Below are 24,356 nucleotides of genomic sequence, written 5' to 3'. Positions count from 1 at the left end.
GATTGTTTAGTGTTACTAAAAAGATACCTCTTTGCTTTGAGTTGCCTCCTCTTCTGATGGACTACAAGGTTTGTTACAAAAACAAAGTTTGCTCTTCTCCAATCTCTACTTGGCTCTCTGTGATTCTACTGCAATTGCTTTGCAGTTTCAACTTCATGTATTTAAAGATCTATTAGCCCCTTTTATAACAACCTCCTTACTTATTAATTCAGGTATCCTTCGAGAGCATTTCCTTTGACAGTCGCATTTTTGGGGAAAGGTGCTTCTAGCTAGGACACACTACTGTTCAGATGGAAGCACCTCTGGTTCATAAGAACATAAGAAATAGGAGCAGGAGTAGGCCATCTAGCCCCTCGAGCCTGCCCCGCCATTCAATAAGATCATGGCTGATCTGAAGTGAATCAGTTCCACTTACCCGCCTGCTCCTCATAACCCTTAATTCCCTTACCGTTCAGGAATCCATCTATCCGTGACTTAAACATATTCAACGAGGTAGCCTCCACCACTTCAGTGGGCAGAGAATTCCAGAGATTCACCACCCTCTGAGAGAAGAAGTTCCTCCTCAACTCTGTCCTAAACTGGCCCCCCTTTCTTTTGAGGCTGTGCCCTCTAGTTCTGGTTTCCTTTCTAAGTGGAAAGATTCTCTCCACTTCTACCCTATCTAGCCCCTTCATTATCTTATAGGTCTCTATAAGATCCCCCCTCAGCCTTCTAAACTCCAACGAGTACAAACCTAATTTGCTCAATTTCTCCTCATAATCTACACCCCTCATCTCCGGTATCAACCTGGTGAACCTTCTCTGCACTCCCTCCAAGGCCAATATATCCTTTCGCAAGTAAGGGGACCAAAACTGCACACAGTATTCCAGCTGCGGCCTCACCAATGCCTTGTACAGATGCAGCAAGACTTCTCTGCTTTTATATTCTATCCCCCTCGCGATAAATGCCAACATCCCATTTGCCTTCGTGATCACCTGTTGTACTTGCAGACTGAGTTTTTGCGACTCATGCACAAGGACCCTAACCCTAATCCTCCTTTACCAAAAGAAAAGATCTTCAGTTTAAAAAGTCCTTCCGATAGCCTGCTTAAGTTTGCATCAACCTTAGTAATTTTGCTTACTGTTAATTCTTAAAATATTTTCTCTGGGTTTAATCCCAATAATCATCATCCATAAACTAGGGCTATTTTGCAAAAATGTGTTCCCTATTACTCTTGGGCTCAGTACTCTGAGTCATTCTGCTCATGAAGTTTACTCATCCACATAATAAATATAATGGTTCAAAAATGGTTGTTAAATTGCATTGATTAAATTATAATTTCAATTCGTACTTCAAAATCAAATTCACAAAGTCAATAATCTATACTCTGCAAGACATCTTTATATCCCAAGTGAAAAGTCTGATGAAGGCACTTGCAGATGTTAAATTGCTTTCCTGTCAACTAATAGCTGACAATTATGTCTGCTGATTTATGCAAGAATAATGCTACTGATAACCCGCCATGGACATGTCCCTCCGGTGGCAGTAGCCTTTCCAGGAGTTGCTTATAATAAGCAAACTATGGACCCTTTGTTTTGGACTGTTCAACCATTATGCTGAGAAGACTCCCATCATCAATAGATCAAACTGGAATTTATGTGGGTCCCCTTTCTGCCAATAGTTTACTGTTTCGCCATTGAAGTTCCTTCACAGGGCAACTAAGAGAGTTAACATAGTTTGTGTCCAACAAACTAGGAAAGAATCAAGAACCGAATATTCCTAATACGATCTAACACATTCCTGTATTCTTTACAAGTGAAATAATAGCTTCAGAAAGGCAAGGAATCTCTGGCCGCCCACTCTGAATAGACTTTAGCATTTGCACTTAAATATTTGAAAAATTAAATATTGCACAATAATAAAAATCCACAGCATGGATTTTTTGTGCTCTCCTTTGTGTGAGCTTGGTGTAATTATAGTGGGGCAAGAAAGTGGAGTGGAACTCATTTCCGCCCCTTTCTATCTGAATTAATCAATTCCAACAGAAACCCCTTCTATGTTCCCCATGCACTGTCATGATGCCACATCTGGAGCAGGACTGGCTGGATCGTAGAATCCCGACAGTGCCGAAGAGGCCATTCAGCCTACCGAGTCTGTACCAACTCTCTGACAGAGTATTTTACATAGGCCCTATTCCTGTAATCCCACACATTTTCCATGACTAATCCATCTAACCTGCACATCTTTGTAAATTACGGGGCAATTTAGCATGACTTTCCTCAAAAGGCCGCCTTTCCTCAAAAGGCCACCAGTGCTGACCATCATGCCACATGACGGGAAGCAAGCACGCATGCTGTTCTGGTGTCGTAAGTAACCATCATGGTGTTGTAAAAGGGAAGGGAAGGATTTGCATTCACAAAGGTCCACTCAGGAGCCGTGGATGTCCTAAAACACTTAATAGCTGAAGAATTGCTTTTTTTTTGAAGGGAAGTCTCTGTGCAATGTAAAAAGTGTGGCATCTAATTTTGGAAACAACCTGGTCCCACAAACAGGTAATTGGGCAATCTGTTTATCTCGGTGATAATGTTGGAGGGATAAATATTGCCCAGGATACCAGGTGATCTCCCATGTTCTTCTTCAAATAAGAGCCATGGGAATTTTTACATCTTAAGTGGCAGATGGGGCTTTAGTTTAACTTAGGAACGTAGTACAAATGAGCAGGAAAAGATCATTTGGCTTTTCTACCTTGTTCCACCAGTCAATAAGATCATGACTGATCTGGTTGTGGCCTCAATTTCACTTATTGTCTGCTCCCCGTAACCCTCGACTATCAAACATTTGCCTAACTCAGCCTTGAAAAGTTCAATGACTCAGCCTCCATCATTCTCTGGGAAAGAGACATTCACCTACTAACAACAATCTGAGAGAAATTTCTTCTTATCTCAGTATGGGAGAACTCTTATTCTTAAACTGTGTCCCCAGGTTCTAGTCTCTCCCACAAGTGGAAACATCCTCCTGGTATTTATCCTGTCAAGTCCCCTCAGGATCTTATGGCCAGCATTCTCTGACTTCACCCTTGGCTGGGATTCTCCGGTCCCGCTGCAGGGAATGGAGTTTTGGTTGAGCGCCAAATTCTCCGTTCTCGCTGGCAGCGGTGGCGGGGTGTATGACATCGAAGAAATTCAGCCTGTATGCTTCAATAAGATCATATTTCATCCTTCTAAACTTCGATAAGTACAGGCCCAATCTGTTCAACCTTTCTTCATAGGATAAAGCCCTTCATCCCAGGAATGAGTCGAGTAAACTAGCTTCTCAACTGAAGAGATGGCAGTTCCAACAGCGCAGCACTCCTTCAGTGTGTATCCAAATGGTAACCCACCCAAGGGAGCTCAGTTGCTGTTTTGTGAATATCACAACTATAAAGGATCCAAGAGGAAAGAACATTTATTCAGGGTTGGCCCTGAGGCCAGAACAGGTTGCTGACAGTAAAATGTGAGTTAGAGATTTAACTGCAGCATCCTTTTCATTTAAAGTCACGGCAGCCCAGTTAGAATGGATGCATTCCTTCATATTTGGATATCATGGAGTTTCAGTTAATACAAAGCTCCCTACGCCATCAGGAATAAGGACACACCACTTCCACTCTGCCTTTTCAGAGATTTAGATAACTAGTGGCTGATATCGATCAGAGGCAGAAACTAACATCAGCAATCAAACAGCACCCCTGAAACAGCCAGCTGATCCCCTCCGCCCCGCCCCCGCCTCACCGATATCAATGATGAAAAACAAAATAACTTTCATTCCTATGGCTGTGGCCACTTGGCACCTCACTTGTTGTTTCAGTCGGTGTTCATCACAGTGATGTGACAGGCAACGAGGTACAGAGGGACTTCTATTCATTCTAAATGAGCAAGATGCATTTATTTCAAAACTGTGCGCATGCTGAAATCAATATGAATAGGGACAGCTGTGGGCTTTCTGGGTAAAATTAAAATGTCCTGTTTTGTTATTTTACATCTAAAATGAATTTACTGGCTTATCCTTAGCAACTGCTGCAGCTTCCAATGCTCTTTGGGAGTGTCAACCATAGTGCAATTGTCCAATTAAACAAATACTGCTTTTTATTGCATTTTTTTGCAAGGACACTTATTTTGCGAATGGAAATTAAATTGACTGGCATCATAGTCAATGTCAGGAATCATCCTTTCAGTTTTTCATTTGCCCAGCAGGACGTATTTTTAAAAGCACACTCACATGTTGATAAGTAAAGTCTTTTAGTTCTTCACTGTAAAAGAATAAGACTATTTCTTTTGGGAGGGGAGGGGGGGGGGGCGCTGTGATGCCTTAACTCTGGGAGGGAGAAAGGAAATCTTCCAGTTGCACAATTAACTTTTTTTGGCCAACTATGCCTTTGGACAAATTCCTACTGACATGTTTGTTCACATCGCCCTCTTTCTTTTGGTGCATACTCTGTCAGCTGTTGAGCAAGACATTTGGACACCACAGATGTTACCAACCCATCTGGGTTGGAACCAATGAACACGTGCAAATCCTATGAGTGTTTGTCAGAGTTGTTCATTTCTTTCATAAGTGGTCTTGCCATTGTGCTTGCAAGATATAGATGAAGAACTGGACATCAAATTCATCTGAATACTTTACCGTCTCTAGGATTTTCATGAGCATAGATGGTCCGTTCTCCTTTACTAGCTTCTGAATCAAGATGATTCAAGAGACCCCTATTGTCACCTGAGCCAATCCTGCCATAAATGTAACCTGCCAGCGGTAATTGGAGTCCATGGCTGGAAATTTCATCCTCCAGGCGGATGGCTGGAGTCTGGAAAAAACCCTGGCCCATCTGCCTCGGGGGGAAAGTGCCCATAAAGGAGGGATTTTCAGTGCCGAGGGCTGGGTGCAAGCTGGAATCAGACAGTTGACTTGGGAAGAAGTTTGGGAGCAGCCAGTGGGTGCCAGGTGCTGATGCAGGCTGCTTAAATGGCCTGCCTCAGTGTTACTTCATCTCAAATAAATTAAAAATGCAAAGGCCCTGCGGCTCTTACCCCTCATGTCTACTGCCCCCCCCCTCCCCCCCCAACCATCACACACGCCTCATGTCCCATCTATGCTTCCAACCAAGCCCCCATGAACCCTCCAAGTTATGGCATTCCACCCACATTCCCAATGGCCCCATCATGCACCTATGCCAAGCAACGAAGCCCAGTCCATCACGCAAACCAGCCTCCCATCCATTGACTCTGTCAGCACTTCCCGCTGTCTCGGAAAAGCAGCCAGCATAATCAAGGACCCCATGCATCCTGGACGTTCTCTCTTCCACCTGCTTCTGTCTAGAAAAAGGTCCAAAAGTCTGAGGACACGTACCAACCGACTCGAGCACAGCGTCTTCGCTGCTGCCATCAGACTTTTGAATGGACCTACCTTATATTAAATTGATCTTTCTCTACACCCTAGCTATGACTGTAACACTACATTTTGCACCCTCTCCTTTCCTTCTCTATGAACGGTATGCTTTGTCTGTAGAGCACACATGAAACAATACTTTTCACTGTATACTAATATCTGTGACAATAAATCAAGTCAAATCTATGACACTTCCATGCCTTTTGACCCCCTAGACATTTGGCATCCCTAGACCCCCTAGACATGATTCAGAACCAATGAACCCTATTGTGACAAATAGTCCATTTGATAGTACAGAACTTGAGTATTGCTGGGAAAAAAGACACGTCAAAGCTTTTCATCTTGTACACATCAGGATTATCACAATATCAGCATGCAGGAAAACAACAATTTGTACTGTATGAGAAGAGAATGCTGATTGTCATTCAGGCCTGTATTTGTGTTTACTGTTAGTTAAATACATTAATACACAAGATCCGTTCTTTTCAGATAGAAAGAACATGTATACACATTGTTCCTGTTTCACCTAAACAAAATAAGTGACAACCATTCATTGAGTTAAGCCCAGGGCAATGCTTTGACCAATCAGAATCAAGCTACCTGGTTTAAATTTCAAATCGTGCTTGTCAGTTAACTGTCGGTCACCAACTACTGGTGCATTCTCCATGACAATGCTTCTACCAATCAGAGTCCATTCACCAACCAATCAGCATTCTCTTCTCATACAGTGTAAATTGTTGCTTTCCCAAAGTGTCCTGATGGGTGCAAGATGAAAAACTTTGGCATCCCTTTTTTCACCTTTCATGACAGTAAGATGTTCCCAAAAAAGCTTTAAAAAGTAATTCATTCATCCATTATTTATGACTAAAAAGAGTCATTTCACTACAAGGCAATTAAAGTGCTAATCATCTAGAACCTTTAAAGCATCAATAGAGAAACCAGAAACCCTTCAAACTATTAAATCCAATGTAAATAAACATTGTAAAATTGACTACCGAGATCAGAGCCAGAGCTGTCAGTGAAGCAATGTTTTCCCTGGGCTGCAGCTGTTTCAACAATAGTAATGGATGTCTGGACTCTCAGACAAGCCTCATTATGTATGCTAGGCTAAGACCCCAGACATCCATTACCAGTGTTGAAATAGCTGCTCCCCAAAGAAAGCATTGCTTGATTGACACCTCAGGCTCTCGCTGATCTCTGAAGCCAATTTCACAATGCTTATTTACACAATGATTAGTGATTTAGACGTTCGTGCTTTTTGGTTTTGATACTTTAAAGGATTTAGATGATTGACACTTTTACTGCCTTGCAGTGAAATGACAGTTTTTTAAAGCATTGAAAGTAATGGATGAATTACTTTTTTAAAAAAGCTCTTTTGGACACATCCTACTGTCATGATAGGGTTCATTGGTTCATGATAATGCCTAGAGGATGCCAATAGACATGGAAATGCCTTAACTTGGCCTCGAGTGTATGAGCGGCCATGGGGGCTGGTGGAATGCTTTGTTTGGTAGTGGGGACATGGGGCTCTGGAATGGGTTTGAGGGACCCTGATTTAGCATCGACAGCATGTGGAAGATTTTTGAACTTGCTTTTTAAAAGGTCCAATCACACAGACTAGAGTCCATGACTCCTCTGAGGGGCTGTGAACTGTGACTCTTCACAAACCTGGCTCAACTACATGATAATTGCCCAGGAATAGAATGTGCCTATTACAGCAATGGAGCTGCCAGGTTGGCAGTGTTGAGTGTGGATCTTTGACAGGAACCAGCCTGTCAAAGCTTTAAAGGCACTCCCGAAAATCAGACATGCTGGGAATGGGTCCCTGGAATCAGAACTGGCCAACCATTTTTAAAGGATTCCTAAGACATCCCAATTTGTTGAAAATTCAGCCCCATAGGGGGATTCTTGTGGAGGTGGCGGTGGTCTCATCCGAAGGTTGGTGAGCGGAAGAGACTACTGCGCCCCTCTTTTAGGGAAAACCAGTTGCATCTTGTGCCACTCCAGCAAATAGGGTCGGCACAGCATTTTCTCTGTGGAATCAAAAATCCCGGGCCTGATGTCTCGTCCACCTGGAGCTGTTGGCCAATTAGAGACCCAAAGCTCTTCTGTACTAAGCAGCACCACTAGGGAGGTGGTAACTGCTGCCGGTATGGCACAGATCCAAGGCTTTGGACCTAGGAGGAACCCAGGTAGAAGTAACAGATAGTGAGGAAGGGTGGCAGCAGGGCAGGGATGTGGCCCTTGGTGGCCTCCACCAAACACGCCCCCCCCTACCTTTCCCATTTCTGTTGTGGGAGGCAAGGGAGGAAATTGCAGGGGCTCTGACCCAAATTTTTAATTCCTCCCTGGCCACCAGGGAGGTGCCAGAGGACTGGAGAACAGCTAATGTGGTCCCACTATTTAAGAAAGGTTGTAGAGACAAGCCAGGGTACTACAGATCAATGAGTCTCACATCTGTGGTTGGGAAACTACTGGAGAAGATTCTAAAGGAGAGAATCTATCTCCATTTGGAGAGGCAAGGTTTGATCAGGGATAGTCAGCATGGTTTTGTCAGAGGGAGGTCATGCCTAACAAATTTGATTGAAATTTTTGAGCATGTAACCAAATATGTGGATGAGGGTAGTACGGCTGATGTAGTTTACATGGATTGCAGCAAAGCCTTTGACAAAGTCCCAGATGGGAATCTTATTAAGAAGGCTAATGCACATGGGATACAGGGTGATCTGACAAGGTGGATTCATAATTTGCTTAGCGGTAGGAGACAGAGGGTGGTGACAGCTACTTTAGTGACTGGAGGCCAGTGACCAGTGGCATACCACAGGGATCCGTGCTGGGCCCCCTATTGTTCGTTATTTATATAAATGACATAGATGACTGTGTGGGAGGTAGGATCAGTAAGTTTGCCAATGACACAAACATTGGCCGGGTGGTTTACAGTGAGGTTGAGTGTCTTGGGTTACAGGAAGATGTAGACAAGATGGTCAAATGGGCGGATAAGTGGTAGATGGAATTTAACCCTGAAAAGTGTGAGTTGATGCACTTTGGAAGGAGTAATTTGACAAGGAAGTATACTATGAAAGATCTGACACTGGAAAGTTCCGAAGAACAAAGGGACCTTTGCATGTTTGTCCATAGATCTCTGAAAGCAGAAAGGAGGTAAATAGGATGGTGAAAAAGGCATATGGCGCACTCGCCTTTATCAATCGGGGTATAGATTACAAAAGCAGAGAGGTCATGATGGAGTTGTATAGAACTTTGGTGAGGCCACAGCTGGAGTACTGTGTGCAGTTCTGGTCGCCACATTACAGGAAGGATGTGATGCACTGGAGGGGGTGCAGAGGAGATTTTCCAGGATGCTGCCTGGGATGGAACATTTAAATTATGGAGAGAGGTTGGATAGCCTTGGGTTGTTTTCGTTGGAATAGAGAAGACTGAGGGGCGACCTGATTGAGGTGTTCAAAATTATGAGAGGCATGGACAGGGTGCAGAGGGAGCAGCTGTTCCCCTTAGTTGAAGGGTCAGTTACAAGGGGACACAAGTTAAAAGTTGGGGGGGGGAGATTTACGGGGATTTGACGAAAACTGTTTTTACCCAGAGGATGGTGACAGTCTGGAATGTACTGCCTGGGAGGATGGTGGAGGCGGGATGCCTCACATCCTTTGAAAAGTACCTGGATGAGCACTTGGCAAGTCATAACATTCAAGGCCATGGGCCAAGTGCTGGCAAGTAGGATTAGGTGGGCAGGTCAAGACATTTCATGCGTCAGTGCAGACTCGATGGGCCGAAGTATCTCTTCTGCACTGTAATATTCTGTGATTCTGATTCTGGGTCGTCCGATCAGGTACTGTGTAGCTTTGAAAAAGAACCTTTCCTTATGAGCCCCCAAGCAAATGCAACAGATTAGCTTGTTGTGATCTTGGCTCAGCAAGGCTTAACACCAGCACACAGGTTAACACCAGTGTTGGTCAGTTAAGGTCCTTAAGTGAGCAGTAATTTGGTGGGAATGTGGCGGGGTCCCCACTAGCTACCCTTTCACTCAATTAAATGCATCCCCCCTGCCAGCTCATTCATCAGTTATCATGGGGGTACAGGTTTCCTCCCATGAGTACAATCGGAGTCAGACAGAAGCATCATCCTTGTGATTTTGAGCACCATCTCTCCTTGGGTAGCCTCTCTTATCGCAATAGTCACACTGCCATGGTAGGAACTGACCAGTAACAAAGGAAGTATCTGGATTCATTCATTTCCAAACTGGTTAGCCAGTGCGTTCCTCCATTTTCTCCAGTGGAACTGATGGTCAATTTATATCTGGTTGACTTTCCTTCACTATTATCCTTTACTTGACAAACATAAATTTAGGTTAACGGTGACCTGTAATTTTTGGCGAAGACTTTAAAATAAATTGGTTCTGAAATTTTGTACTTAAATCTTCAAACTTAAATACGCAATTTCCAAACTCCACTGAATTCATGCAATTATAGACTTCTGTGTAGTATTTCCCTGTTTCCTTGCTGTGTTTTGTTTTACTTTCTCTTGCCTGCTTTATTTGCATGTATTCCTGTCTTCATTTGGTTCAGTTGTTATGTTTTTCTTGTATTTTCATGATCCCTGTTTTCTCCTTGTAATTCTCTCATGGTAACCCTACGTTCCTTGATGCTTTCCTTGTATTTTTCCTCGTGTTCCCTCTGTGCTACCACTGGGATTCATTTTCATGGGTACATGGAGAACTAAAAGTACACCAGGAGTACAACTGAAACATTGAACTTCTGATATTGCGGTGGAAATTGTATGCCTGAGAAGAAATCTTCAAGGAAACATAAGAAAATGTTTGGGGAAATTAAGTTGTACATTACTTTACCATTTGCTTTGCTATTTTTGGCTCTGATTTTCTCCCCTTTTCATTCTTATCTTTGGATCTCATTTTATTCTGTAGAAAGGGTGCAGGGTTCTGTGCATGAAATCATGTTTAACATGTGGAAGAATTTCTAGCTAATCTCAATCCTCTTACATTTCTTTCTTTGCACCTAAAATTAAGGGGTCTTACAGTTCTTGAGCTGCAAGTGAGTTATGAAAATTACAATGGATATTGAGAGTGGTCGAATGGTCTGTAATGACCTTTTCTGGGTGCATAAGCATTCAGCTTGATGGATAGTGTGCATTTGCACATTCTATACTGAAAATATGCCAATCACCATATTCATAGAATCCCCATAGTGCAGAAGGAGGCTATTCAGCCCATCGAGTCTGCACCAACTCTCTGACAGGAGTACTTACCAGGCCTTCTCCCCTGCCCTATCCCTGTAACCCCACACATTTACCACAGCCATTCCACTTCACCTGCACATTTTTGGACTGTGGGAGGAAACTAGAGCACCTGGAGGAAATCCACGCAGATACAGGAAGAATGTGCAAACTCTACACAGTCACCCAAGGCTTGAACCTGGTCCCTGGAGCTGTGAGGTAGCAGTGCTAACCACTGTGTCGCCCCGCATTGGAAACACTCTCCAGAATCCTGTATCTGAAACAGACATTAATCTCTTTATTGGCAAACAGTAAGCCTGATGCTGATTTCAACTAAGCTCTCCTGAACATTGTCAGGCTAGTTGCTTTTAGGTAACCAAATTTAAATGCGGCCTAACCGGCAACTTTAAAGGAACAACTGAGGTCATCACTAAAAAGGTAAGTTTGTTTAAAGCGAATCTGAATAGAGCGGGAAGGTGCAGTTCTTCTCCGAGTCCACAGCTCTCCAGAGGACTGATGTCAGCCCCCCTTCCAATCACCGTCCTCCTCCATCCTTCTCAGAGTCTTCTTGGGCCAGTAGCTAAAAGTTTTTGTGCACTTTGCTGTTGCAGTGCCTGGGCACAGGAGCAAATGTGAGCAGTGTGCTGGCCTAATTGAGGCCCAAGACCCAATATTGAGTGAACCTCAGGCCTGGCACAGGTGCCCAGTTTACTCTGGCAGACCAACTATGTGTCTGTTCTTTGATTCTAGAACATAGAGCAGCACAGCACATGAACAAGCCCTTTGGCACATGACGTTGTATGAAACATGACACCAAATTAAATCTGCCTGCGCTTGGTCCAGATCCCTCTATTCTTGCATATTCATGTGCTTATCTAAAAGCCCCTTCAACACCCCTCTCATATCTGCCTCCACCACCATCCCTGACAGCACGTTCTATGTAAAATAAATTGCCCCTCACATGTCCTTTCAACTTTCCCCCTCTCACCTCAAGTGCATATGCCCTAGTATTAGACATTTTAACTCTGGGAAAAGGATTCTGACTGTCAACCCTATCCATGCCTCTCATAATTTTATAGACTTCTATCAGGCCTCCCCTCTGCCTCCACTGCTCCAGAGAAAACAACCCTAGCTTGTCCAGCCTCTCCTGATAGCTCATACACTCTAATCCAGGCAGCATCCTGGTAAATCTCTTGTGCGTCCTCTCCAAAGCCTCCACATCCTTCCTGTAATGTTGGGACCAGAATTGAACACAATGCTCTAAGTACGGCCTAACCAAAGTTTTGAGTAGCTGCCAACATGGCACCTGACTCTTGTACTCAATGCCCCGACCAATAAAGGCTAGCATGCCATACGCCTTCTTTACCACCGTATCTATTTGTGTGACCACTTTCAGGGAGCTATGGACCTGAACCCCAAGATCCCTCTGTACATCAGTGCTGTTCAGGATTCTTCCATTAACTGTATACTTACCCTCTAGCTTCAGATAATAACGTTTCCAGCTTAAATTGGGTTACTCAGTACACACACTACCTCTCACATTCATGGGTTTAACTAACATCAAGGAGACATTTCTTATGAGGACTGAATTTCAGTCCTATATTCACCATTCAAATGTTCCAAATATAGTCTGATGAAACTCATGCGAGAATTAATCCACAAAAAATTCAAAGGACCAGCCAACTTGGGCTGCCTCTGTAACCCTTCCATTGTCAAGTGCCAAGTTGCCTATTCGCCTGGGTACTGGTATATGGCAAAAAATGAATATGTTCACAGTATCCGTTCCCTGACTATGACATATTTTATTAACTCTAACATTTTAACTTCTGGTTTTTTTCCATTTACATTATGATGAGATTTCAGGGCACTGACAGTAATCCAAAACAACTGTGCATGGGAATAATCACCTGCTGGCCTGTCAAAGGGGCTCAGTAAAGCCAGAAGACTCTAATTCACTAATCATAAAATCCTACAGTGCAGAAGGAGGCCATTCGGCCCATCGGGTCTGCACCGACCACAATCCCATCCAGGTCCTATCCCGATAACCCTATGCATTTACCCTAGCTAGTCCCCCTGACACTAAGGGGCAATTTAGCATAGCCAATCCACCTAACTCGCACATCTTTGGAGTGTGGGAGGAAACCCGAGCACCCAGGGGAAACCCACGCAGACACGGGGAGAATGTGCAAATTCCACACATACAGTGACCCAAGCGGGAATCGAACCCAGGGGGCAGCAGTGCTAACCACTGTGCCACCGCGCTTTACTTCACCTTGAGCAATGCATCAAGAAACAATTTCTCCCCACCTAGATCATTCTATAAAAATTGTACCCACGTTGCAAACTGTGTGTAACTGATAATTATCACCACGTTAAATTGGGCTCTCCCACTAGAATTATAGTTGCCTTCAACAAGCTTTTGCAGTATGATGGTTGTACATACTCTTCACTTGCCTGAATGAGTGCAGCTCCAACAACACTTGAGAAGCAAGGTATCGTCCAGGACAAAGCAGCCTGCTTGATTGCCCCCCACGCCACCATTAATCACCTTAAGCATTCACTCCCTCCGCCTCTGACGCAGCAGCAGTATTTACCATCGACAAGATGCACTGCAGCAATTCACTAGGACTCCTTTGGTTGCACCTTCCAAACCTGCAGCTTTGCCATCTAGGAAGGAAAAGGCAGCAGATCCATGGGATCACTACCAACTTTAAGTTCCCCTTCAAGCCACACACAATCCTTGCTTGGAACTATGTCGTCACCATTTCACTGTCGCTGAGTCAAAAACCTGGAACTCCTTTTCTAACAGCACTGTGGATGTACCTATAACCACATGAACTGCAGAGCTTCCAGAAGGACGTTCAGCACCACCTTCTCATGGGCCATTAAGGAAGGGCAACAAATGCTGGCCTAGCCAGCGATGCCCACATCCTGTGAAAGAATAACGTCCCATCTTACTTCCTTCTCTGGTCACAAAATGATAATTATAGAATGTTGATTGGTTCATGTTTGAGGTTGTTGGGGTAAGAGCAGAGTATTTCACTTTGGGAGTCTTAGATGTGACTCCAGTCCAGTCTGATGGTATGAGAGTCTCTTCGCAGTTTTAGCTGCATAGATCCCACATGAAATGAGCCTGAACTTTTACAGCCCTTTCGCATAGGCCTAAAGCTCAAAATTTCCCACAATTTGGCACTGAATTGGCAGTCTTACTTAGAGAAATCCCATGTTAACTGCTGTGGGAAATGAAAAATGCCTCTAATTTAATTAAGGACAATCTACAGAGACTGAAAATCAAGGCACATTACTATTTGGTCAAAATAAAGAGAGCCAGAGAATGCTGAACAGTAACACTGAGTTCACAAAATAAGAAAGTATCCAATTTCCCAGAACACGACTGTAAAACAAAAAAAAATCAAAAACATTAAATGGAGAGATTGTTCTTCAGTGCAAGCACGAGAGTTGAGAATGATGGGAAATGTCATAACAATTTATCCCTTCCACTGTGCATGTTGTTGATGCAGTTTAGAGAAGCATATTAACATGAAAACTAATACTCTTCATGGCTATTTGATCTCAGACTTCGATTAAAACAGGTTGCTGTAATGGGATTTCTGCTTCCAATTTCAGTATTGTAAAATTCTTACATACCATCAGCGGCTCATTAACGCAACCTGAAAGTCTCTTAAATCCATTTTATTAAGCTTTAACTTTAGTTTATCTCAAAAGTATCGATTGTACCACAGATGTGAGGTTATTTTTTTTTCAAATTGTTATTATGTAGTTATACTGACCGTACGAGCGTTTTGTATACCGAAATAAGGGCAAAGAACTTTAAAAAGGAAAACAAGACCAACAGAGGGTTTTAATCAGCTTAAGGGCCCCTATTGCAGCATAAAACATCCAGAAACATTTACTGTGGTCATTAGTATATCAACATAGTTATTGAACTCAGGGAGCTGGAGTTGCTCTTAGAACGTATGCATTTACCGCACATTAATCGCTACTCTCAATCCATGCAATACCTAAGATTCAAATGATCTATTTTTTGATGTTAAATTATTTTTGGGTGTCATGTTGTTTTAATAGCCTTTCCTTTATCATAAAGGTTAATGCATTTACATTTTTCTAAGTAGCTAAAGGTTATAAAGTATGAATGGTGGTGAAAGTGCTCATCTCAGCAGGAGCTGCTTAAGTGAGAGTGGAAAAAACCATGAGACCTTTAACTCACTTGCATGCTGCTTGTTCTACACTTTAAATTCCTGATTTGATTGTGTAATGGCAACATGCTGCTCGAGATGTTCATTATAATTCATATATGATTCTAAATATTGATTTAAAGAAAATACTGTGATTTTCCTGGTTTCAAGTACATTGCGAGAGTCTTATCCATTTCAGTCGAGGCCAAAGGCCAGCTAGCTTCGTATGTGTCCAGACAGACCTTTTAAAGCTGCACTATTCACTTCTCTTAATGCCATCCTGGTGTACTTTAGAGATTACTTTCAGTTCTCAAGTGTCACTGGCTTTAATGGAAAAGTATGAAGAAAAAGGTGAAAGGATGCCAGGGATATCAGGGAGCACCAGACGCAGACCGGTGGGAAGATGGTGCTATCATCGCTAGACTATTAATCCAGAAACTCAGATAATGTTGTGGGGACCCGGGTTTGAATCCTGCCATGGCAGATGGTGGAACTTGAATTCAAATTTTTTTAAAATCTGGAATTAAAAGTCTAAAGATGTCAATTGTCAGAAAAACCCATCCGGCTCACTAGTGCCTTTTAGGGAAGGAGATTTGCCTGGTCTGGCCTATATGTGACTCCAGACCCACAGCAGTATGGTTGACCCTCAACCAGGGACGGGCAGTAAATGCTGGCCAGCCAGCGACGCCCAAGTCCAATGAATGAATAAAAACACAAAAACTGGCCACATCCCCCATAATGCCAACTGTATCAACAGTCTGAAGCGCAACTACTGGGAAATTATAGAGCAAACCTGACACCACAACCATTAAATCAGGAAGAGGAGAGTTATAGAGCTGTGTCACCTGTTGTAGGATCTGTAGCCATATTCATTCATACCAATGGCACAGCCAGTGTCATATTTGCAGAAGTGAGTGATATTTTCCTCTAGCCTTCTAGAAGAGAGATGGGGACAACACTAATATCAGCTCATTTGCTTTCCATAGCCGTATCAAATAAATGATTATACACTATTCAACATTCATCTGCATTCCCACTGAACAGCAGTATGATAGTCTGCCCAATTTCACCACACTACTGGATTTTCCAGGAGAACACTAAATTGGTGTAACACCATCAACTTGCAGTAGGTCAGGAACTAAGAACGAACCATCATACAGGACAAGGACAGCTACCAAGCTTCAGTCACAGCACTTCCATTTTAAAACAGTGACCTGTTGCAGACTTAATTGAAGGCACAACTAAACAGAAAGGATATCTCTTTGAAGACCAAGGTTATCAGCCCTAGATCATGGCACCTTTGCATTATCTCCAGACACGAGCAGAACTTAGGTGCAACAAAATCTGTATACGTATCAGGATGATCGCTGATCAAATATTAGCATCTTCACCTACCTATGACGAAAGCAGATGGGAGTTGTGCCTTACAATACGGCCAGTACCTCTCAAATTATCTGATGTTTGCGCCACAATTTTGCAGTACTAATGTAACACTGAGAAGGCCATATTTCTGGAGCCAGAAAGATGCTGGATTCAGACTGGGTAATCCCTGATAAATTAAAGTGTGTGCTGTCTACAGCAGCAAGTGATATTATTGCAATGGTAGACTCCAATACAAAGATATTTTTCCATACAGGTATGATAAGCAGTTAAATTTGGATCATCTGAAGCTTGAGTCATAGAAACAGGAGTAGATCATTCAAATCTTTGAATTTGTTCCATCGTTCAATGAGATCATGGCTGATTTGTAGAATTCCACGTTCATATCCTACCTTTCATATCTCGTTCGTTGCTCTGTCATGCAAAGGCTCTGTAGTATTTTCTAATGTGGAATTTCCAGTTATACAGTTTCTACATATGTCTTTTTGGTGTATATTTATGCATGTGCAGTCTCTTTTATCACTCAGTTCTGTATGCTCTACAAGGTAACTTTTTTTCTGCTGCAGTATTGCACTCTCCACATATTAGTCTGAGATGGGTCGATGTAGTATGAAGTCAGTCCGAGCCACTATGACAACATAGGTTTCTAGTTGTCCTTGAGAAGGTGGTGGTGAGCTGCCTTCTTGAATCACTGCAGTCCATGTGCATTGGGTTGACCCACAATGCTGTTAGGGAGGGAATTTCAGGATTTTGACCCAGCGATTGCGAAGGAACGATGATATATTTCCAAGTCAGGATGGTGAGTGGCTTGGAGGGGAACTTGCAGGTGGTGGTGTTCCCATGTATCTACTGCCCTTGTCCTTTCAGATGGAAGTGGTCGTGGGTTTGGAAGGTGCTGTCTAAGGATCTTTGGTGAATTGCTGCAGTGCATCTTGTAGATAGTACACACTGCTGCTACTGAGCGTCGGTGGTGGAGGGAGTGGATGTTTGTGGATGTGGTGCCAATCAAGCGGGCTGCTTTGTCCTGAATGGTGTTGTTGGAGGTGCTCCCATCCAGGCAAGTGGGGAGTATTCCATCACACTCCTGACTTGTACCTTATAAATGGTGGACAGGCTTTGGGGAGTCAGGAGGTGAGTTACTCGCCGTAATATTCCGAGCCTCTGACCTGCTGTGTTTATGTGGCGAGTCCAGTTGAGTTTCTGGTGCACAACATTTTCAGCGGAAGCTGTGCCAATATGTTCCAAGAACAAAGTCTTAAGACTAGGAGTATGATGATATGTCATATTAATTTTCAGCAAAGTGCCTAATCAGTTATAACTCTTAATGACTTTCAGAATATTAAATGTTCCATACCAGCAAGGTGACAGTGCTCAATGTCACCAGTAGTTTGTTCTGATCTTTCCAAATATTAAAAAAAACCTGAATACCCATAAAATCTAATTTAACGCTTCAAGTATTGTACATAGAATGCTCTCTGCTTTCCTTGTTAAGTTGTTTTCTGTTTCCACTTTTGAAGCTGATTATAACTAGCAAGCAACAGTCCAGTCCACCTGACTTATGGAAGTAAAAGCCTCATTATACAGAGTTATTGAATATTATCACTTGCTCTTCTAACTGAGACATTAGGCCCATGGGCGCCAGCCGGGGTTGATGCAGGTATTGGAATCCATCATGCAGCGATGGAGGAACCATAGTTCTTTACTATGATCAATAGATATGAGATATTTGCTACTTGTATGGATGAAAACAAAGGACTGTAGGATGGATGAGCAAAATGACCATGCACCATAGACATGATGCCATTCAAGTGGGGGAGTGAAAGAGTGTGGGGTAATTAGAGGGGACAATATAGTCAGAGGGATTGATACTGTTCTTTGCAGTCACGATCGGGAGTTCCAAAGGTTGTGTTACCTGCCTGATGCCAGAGTGAAAGACATTTCCTCACTGCTGGAGATGAACTTAGAAAGGAAGGAGTAGATTCAATTGTCATGGTCCACGTAGGGATAGGCGATAAAGGTAGAACTAAAATTGACGTTCTGCTGAGAGATTTTGAGGAGTTAAGGTCCAAATTAAATTGCAAAAGGTAATAATCTCTGGATTGTTACCTGAAGCACATGCCAATTGGAATAGAGTTCTGCAGATTGATTCATAGGGTACTGGCGGCAGTACTTGGGAAAGAGGGAGCTATTTCATTGGGATAGGCTCCACATGAACCAGGCTGGGATAAGTGCCCTGGTGACTCATATAGCAAGGGCTGTGAGTAGGTATTTAAGCTAAAAGAAAGGGGAAGGGTTCAGGTGAAAGGAGATTTAGAAATCTAAAGAGGAAAGTAGGGATGATAGAATGGTGCAGCAATTTGGGTACAAGATATGTGGAACAGGAATGGACAGAGGGCCCGATTTTACCAAAGCTTCGCGCCCGTTTGCGGGTGCGAAATCACGGTAAGGTTGGGCATCGGGTCTATACCACGATCTGCACCCGATTCCGAGCAGATCGCGGCTTTACCGACACCCGATTCGGGCGCGGGTCCGGCCCAACCCTACCGCCAAATCCCACTTTACCGTCTTCTGGTCCGTTCCGAATCCGCGCTGTAAGTGACCTGCAGAATAAAAGTCCAAAGCGGATTTCTATTCTGCAGGGGAACCTCCGAAGCCCTCTCTGCCCTTGTGAAGTCACCATCCTCCTCGATCAGACCCCCCCCTGGGAGGCAGGCCCCCCTCGGCAGAGCACACCCCCAACCTACCTCGATCGCTGGTCTCCCTCCACCATCCTTCCGTTAGCAAGATAAGCTGTATGTTCCTCAGCTAGATCCACTTTGGTCAACATAAAGATGGTCCTTCTGCCTTGTGGGTCCATCTGGCTCACCAAGTCAGTTACAATACTGCGTTCAGCATCTACTGAACCATCTTGGATACAGAGGATAATGAATGGTACTGGTCGATCTTCCTGGTGTTATCAGTACTGTAACACCAGGAATGGCTGCCGACACCAAGGATATAATTTTTAGCATAAGCAAGATGGTTCAGTAGATGCTGAACGCAGTATTGTAACTGACTTGGTGAGTCAGATGGACCCGTCACACCCCCTCTCCTCCTCCTCCCCCCCCCCCCGCCCCCTCAGAGGGTGATCTGGGTCCCACCTCCTCCTCCTCCCACCTTCCCCCCCCCCTCCCCCCCCCCCCAGAGGGTGATCTGGGTCCCACCTCCTCCTCCTCCCACCTTCCCCCCCCCCCCCCCCCCCCCCCCCCCAGAGGGTGATCTGGGTCCCACCTCCTCCTCCTCCCACCTTCCCACCCCCCCAGAGGGTGGTCTGGATCCCGCCCCCAAAACCAATTATGTAAGTATGAGAGAGAGAGAGCTGGCTGAAACTGTTTGAGTAAAGAGATCAAAAGGTACGGCATTAAATAAACAGTGGGAAAACATTTAGAGACCATTAAAAAATCCAACAAAAATAGATTCCATTAAAAACTCAGCAAGAAACATCCATCCATGGCTCATTAAGAAAGTTAAAATAGTGTTCAAAGAGGATTATAATGTGACACAGAATAGCAGTAAGCCTGAGTATCAAGAGTGTTTTAGAATATATCAAAGGGCCACCAGAAAGTTGATTAAAAAGGGGAAAAACTAGCCCTGAATATAAAAAAGCAGACTACCAGATAAGCACTCTGGCAAAAAGGAGGAGAGAAGCTAAAGTAAATGTTAGTCCATTTGAGGCAAAGAGCGGAGACATTACCATGGACAATGAGGGCATGGCAGATACAGCGAATAAATAGTTTGTGCCCATCTTCATTGTAGAAGACATAAATTGCATTACAGAAATAAAGAATAACCAAGGTACTAAATAAGAATGAGGAAGTTAGAGTCATTAATAATAAAGCAGAGAAAACGTATTGGAGAAACTGAAGGGACTAAAACTGACAAATCCCCAGGTCCTTGTGGTCTAATATCCTAGGGTGTTAAGAGATAGTAGATACCCTTGTTATGATTTTCCAAAATTCTCTAAATTCTAGAATGGTTTCAGTAGATTGAAAGTTAGAAAATGTAACTGCTGTTCAGGAAAGAAGAGAGAACGATAATATGGAGCCATTGGCCTGAGACTTTGAGAAAATGCTAACGTCTTAATTTCATAGTATAATTCGATACAGTCAATGTGGTTTTACTAAAAGGGAAGTTGTCTTTGACAAATTTATTAGATTTTTTGAAGATGTGAGTATGGCAGATAAAAGGGAACCAGTAGATGTTGTACACTTGGATTTCCAAAGGCATTCAATCAAGTGCTACGCAAAAGATTAATCCGCAAGATAAACAGCTCATGGAGTTTAAGAAGATTGTTTAACAAAAAGAAGCAAAGGGTAAGGATAAATGGGGCATTTGTAAGTATTCGGGCTTGGTCTAGTGGAACGTCGTATGGATCAGTGTTGGGCCCTCAGCTATTTACCACCTATATTAACTTAGACATAAGGGTGAGAGTAATGTATCAATGTTGATACAAAGCTAGGTGGGGATATAAACTGAGGAGGACACAACAATATACACAGGTCAAGTGATTAGTGATCAAGTTGACACATAGAGTGTAGTGTGAACGAGTATGACATTATTCTTTGATAGTAAGAGTAGAAACCAGGATAGAAAAGCAGAATATTTTTTTAAAAGATGTGAAATGTGTAAATTCTGATGTTCAGAGGGAGTTGCATGTACAGCAAGCAATTAGGAAGGCAAATGGCATGTTGGCTTTTATTGCAAGGAGACTGGAGTACAAGAACAAGGAAGTCTTTCTCCAATCGTACATCACTTTGGTGAGATCACACATTGTGTGCTGTGGGCAGTTTTGGTCTCCAAAGTTAAGGAAGGGGCTATGTTTGCATTGGCGGCAGTGCAGCATTCAATAGATTGGTTCCTGAGATGAAAGGGTTGCTCATTTATCAGAGGCTGAGTAAATTGGGCCTATCATCTCTGCAGTTTAGGAGAAAGAATGGTGACCTCATTGAAACATATGAGGTTCTCAAGAGTAGATGATGAGAGGTTGATTCCTCTGGTTGGGGAATCTTGAACACAGGGGCACCCTCAGGATAAGGAACCAATCATTTACTGCTGAGGTGAGGAGAAATTGCTTCAATGAAAGGATTGTGTGTTTGCAATTCTCTATCCCAGAGAGTTGTGGACGCTCTATCGTTGAATATATTTAAGGCTCAGATAGTCAGATTTTTGATCTCTCAGGGAATCGAGTGAACTAGAAGTGGGTGGGAAATTGGAGGTAAGGCTGAAGATCAGCCATGCTCATACAGAATGGTGGAGCAGGCTCAAGGGGCAGTATGATCTACTCCTGATCCTATTCTTTTATTCTTATGATGGAAAGAATTCAGGGAGAAAATGAAAAGTGCTATTCTACTTATTTTAAAAATTATTTTAGTTTATGTATTTTTTTTAACCTAAATGTAGCAATTTGTATTTTTCAAAGATCATTTCTTCTGCCTTGTCAAATCAAAAATAAAACACGATATTGACAGAATAAATGTATCGATAATGGGAAAGTGAATATATATATAAACACAAATTAACTTTGGTGATTAACCAACGTTGCTTTTTTCTGTAAATTCAATATGTTCAGTTTTGTTTTCCATTTAGTGTGCATAGATAATATTTTATAAGCAGGATAGTAAGTTTGTGGTGAATGAATGTGCTAAAATATATTTATATTAAATAGGGAAAGTGCAGTTTTATTGATCATGATTCTGTTTGTTTTTTCTGTTCAAATAGAAAACAGGTGGCTTTGCCTATATTGTTCATATAATCCGGGCCATTGGCTTATAGTGATCAAATAAATCAAATTTAATTTTTATTACATGGAGTTCCAGGATTGTACAGTGGTTTTAGGGATCACAGTATGCAAAATCTGTGAGCCAATGGTTGATTATAATTCTAAAAGAAAGTCCAGAACTACGTCAAACCTGAGAAGTAAATAAAGACCAATTGAACTAAGTGCTGTAGGATAGTACACACCCCAACCTTAGGAAGCGGTCTACATTTGTAAGAATGGGGGCTGAGGGCAACAGAGATGAACTGCCGAAAATTAATCCCTTTCTTCAAAGAAGTCAAATAAAGGGTTTTATTCACCACCCACCCCCCCCCCCCCCCCCACCAGCCTCGTTCTAACACAGGATTCCTGCATTTTAGACATACTTTCCCAAACATGGAAAAGATCTTGAGCTAAAAATCTTGAGCTTAAGATCTTGCAATATACGGAGCGCTGTCAATAAAAAAAAATCTTTTCATGAGGCTGAGTGGGATTTTACTTTTTGTAAGAATTGTCCAGTGTAATGAAGTGATTTTGTTCTGTGCATTAGAAAGCTAACTGGAGCAAATACGTTCTGCAGACATTACTTTTTATAATAAATGATGTTTTGTACAATGTGACCGATGGTTGGAATGCTTCTAAAATCATAGGTTAAAAGAACAAAAAAATGATGAAATAGCCACAAGTGAATTGTACATTGATTAAGTATTGATTGTAATGTAGTTTAATGTTAGATTATGTTCCTTAATATGTCCCAAACTTGATTTTTTTCTCATTTACTATTTTATGACCCTGACAGACCACCGCTCTTGATAAGGAGAGGCAGGTTTTCCGAAGAAGATGCAACCAGGATGTGAGGAGAGGCTACATGGTACAAACTAATGCACCAGAACACAACTCTGAATCTGAAGATTACTCACCAAGCTCTTCTGAGACTGTTCGCTCACCAAATTCTCCCTTTTAATGAAACCTGTTCTCGTTACCAAGCTCTAATTGCTTTAGTGCAATTTTATAAATCATTTCTTAAGAAATAATGAATGTTTAGTTAGTCAAGCTAGGACAATGTTGCACTGATATATGAACAGTATTGATTCTAGCATGGTTTAATGGAAAAGCACAAGGCATGTGACGGTGTAGATGAATCCAGCTGCTTTGCAATTCAGCCATTGTCTGTATTCTTACCCATTTAGGCACTGTGTTTTCCTTGCGTCATGAAACACATTGACGTTCTCTGTCTCTGACCATCTCTCTATAAAAAAAAAATCAGTTTGTTATGGTGCAAAAATGCTACTGTCGTTCAAAGGATTCTGAAACTTCTGGTGACGGAGAAATATTTGCCAGTTTATAAATCCTGAATCCCACAATATAATCAGCAAGCATTGCATTTCCTTAAACAACTTTTATCTTTCACTTGATTTTCGAATTAAGTTGTAGCAGTTAATAATATTGTAAATCATCGATAAACAACTTGATTATTCCAAAATCTAGTATGGCGAAACCCTGCTTGAACAGTATTTCACACAGAGCATAGAATGGTGAGATAGGTGACTAGGATCGTATCTGTGTGTACCATCAACAATCACTGAACAGCAGTATTGTATGATATGACAAAACTGAAGTAAAGCTCCACAGTTTGATATTTAGTTCATTAGAGAAGTACTAAAATTTATGTTAGAATACTTGTATCAACTGTGTAAAACATTCTTGAAGATGAAATATTTTCACATGGATAAACTTTTACAATTTTAAAATAGTTTCCTCTGCGGATCAGACAACACCCGAGGGTCAAGAAGACCTTTTCTGCAGACTATTTTGTAGAAAGTGGTGAAAGTTAACTCATGTGAAATGTCATTGCTTTACAGTAGTCATCATGTGACTAAGTGTGGTGCATACTACAATTAATTAACAAGCCAAATCTGTGAATAAATGATTTATTGATAACCAGGATGATGCATGGTGGTTGATTTGTTGTTTCTTATTCATTAGGTGAGGGATATTTTGAAGTTAAATACATTTTTTGTGACTTTGGAAGGTAGCTACGGGATACTCATTAGAAATTAGTTGAAGTTTTTTCCTTTGATCATTTTGATCAGCATGTGTTAGACTGAGAATTCTTGTGAGTGCTTCTTACATCCATTATTTGTAAGCCATTAAGATCACAAGAAATAGAAGCAGGAGTAGGTCTTTTGGCCCGTCTTTGTCTGCTCCACCATTCAAAAAGATCATGGTTGATCTGATTGTGTCTTAAATCCATTTCGCTCATAACTCTTGATTCCCTTGTCAATCAAAATCTCTGTGTACTGTAAAACTGTGAGCTGTGGGGAGGTGGTGGCACAGTGGTGTTGTCA

At 42.3% G+C, this 24,356-nt stretch overlaps 1 protein-coding gene across 1 annotated transcript in view; it reads left to right on the top strand.

Moving 5' to 3' along the window:
* The window catches only part of dclk1a (doublecortin-like kinase 1a), a 334,031-nt gene extending 310,080 nt beyond the window's left edge, over positions 1–23,951 (top strand). The window contains exon 16 of the mRNA XM_078222857.1: positions 22,808–23,951. Coding sequence (XP_078078983.1) covers positions 22,808–22,972 — 165 coding nt within the window. The 3' untranslated portion in view covers positions 22,973–23,951. The remainder of the gene's footprint in view (positions 1–22,807) is intronic.
* The last annotated feature ends 405 nt before the right edge of the window (positions 23,952–24,356 follow it).

This window comes from Mustelus asterias, chromosome 10 (genome assembly GCF_964213995.1).
Source record: "Mustelus asterias chromosome 10, sMusAst1.hap1.1, whole genome shotgun sequence".
Taxonomy (NCBI): Eukaryota; Metazoa; Chordata; class Chondrichthyes; order Carcharhiniformes; family Triakidae; genus Mustelus; species Mustelus asterias.
Note: the sequence above shows the minus strand (reverse complement) of the source record. Positions and strands in the feature narration are given on the sequence as shown.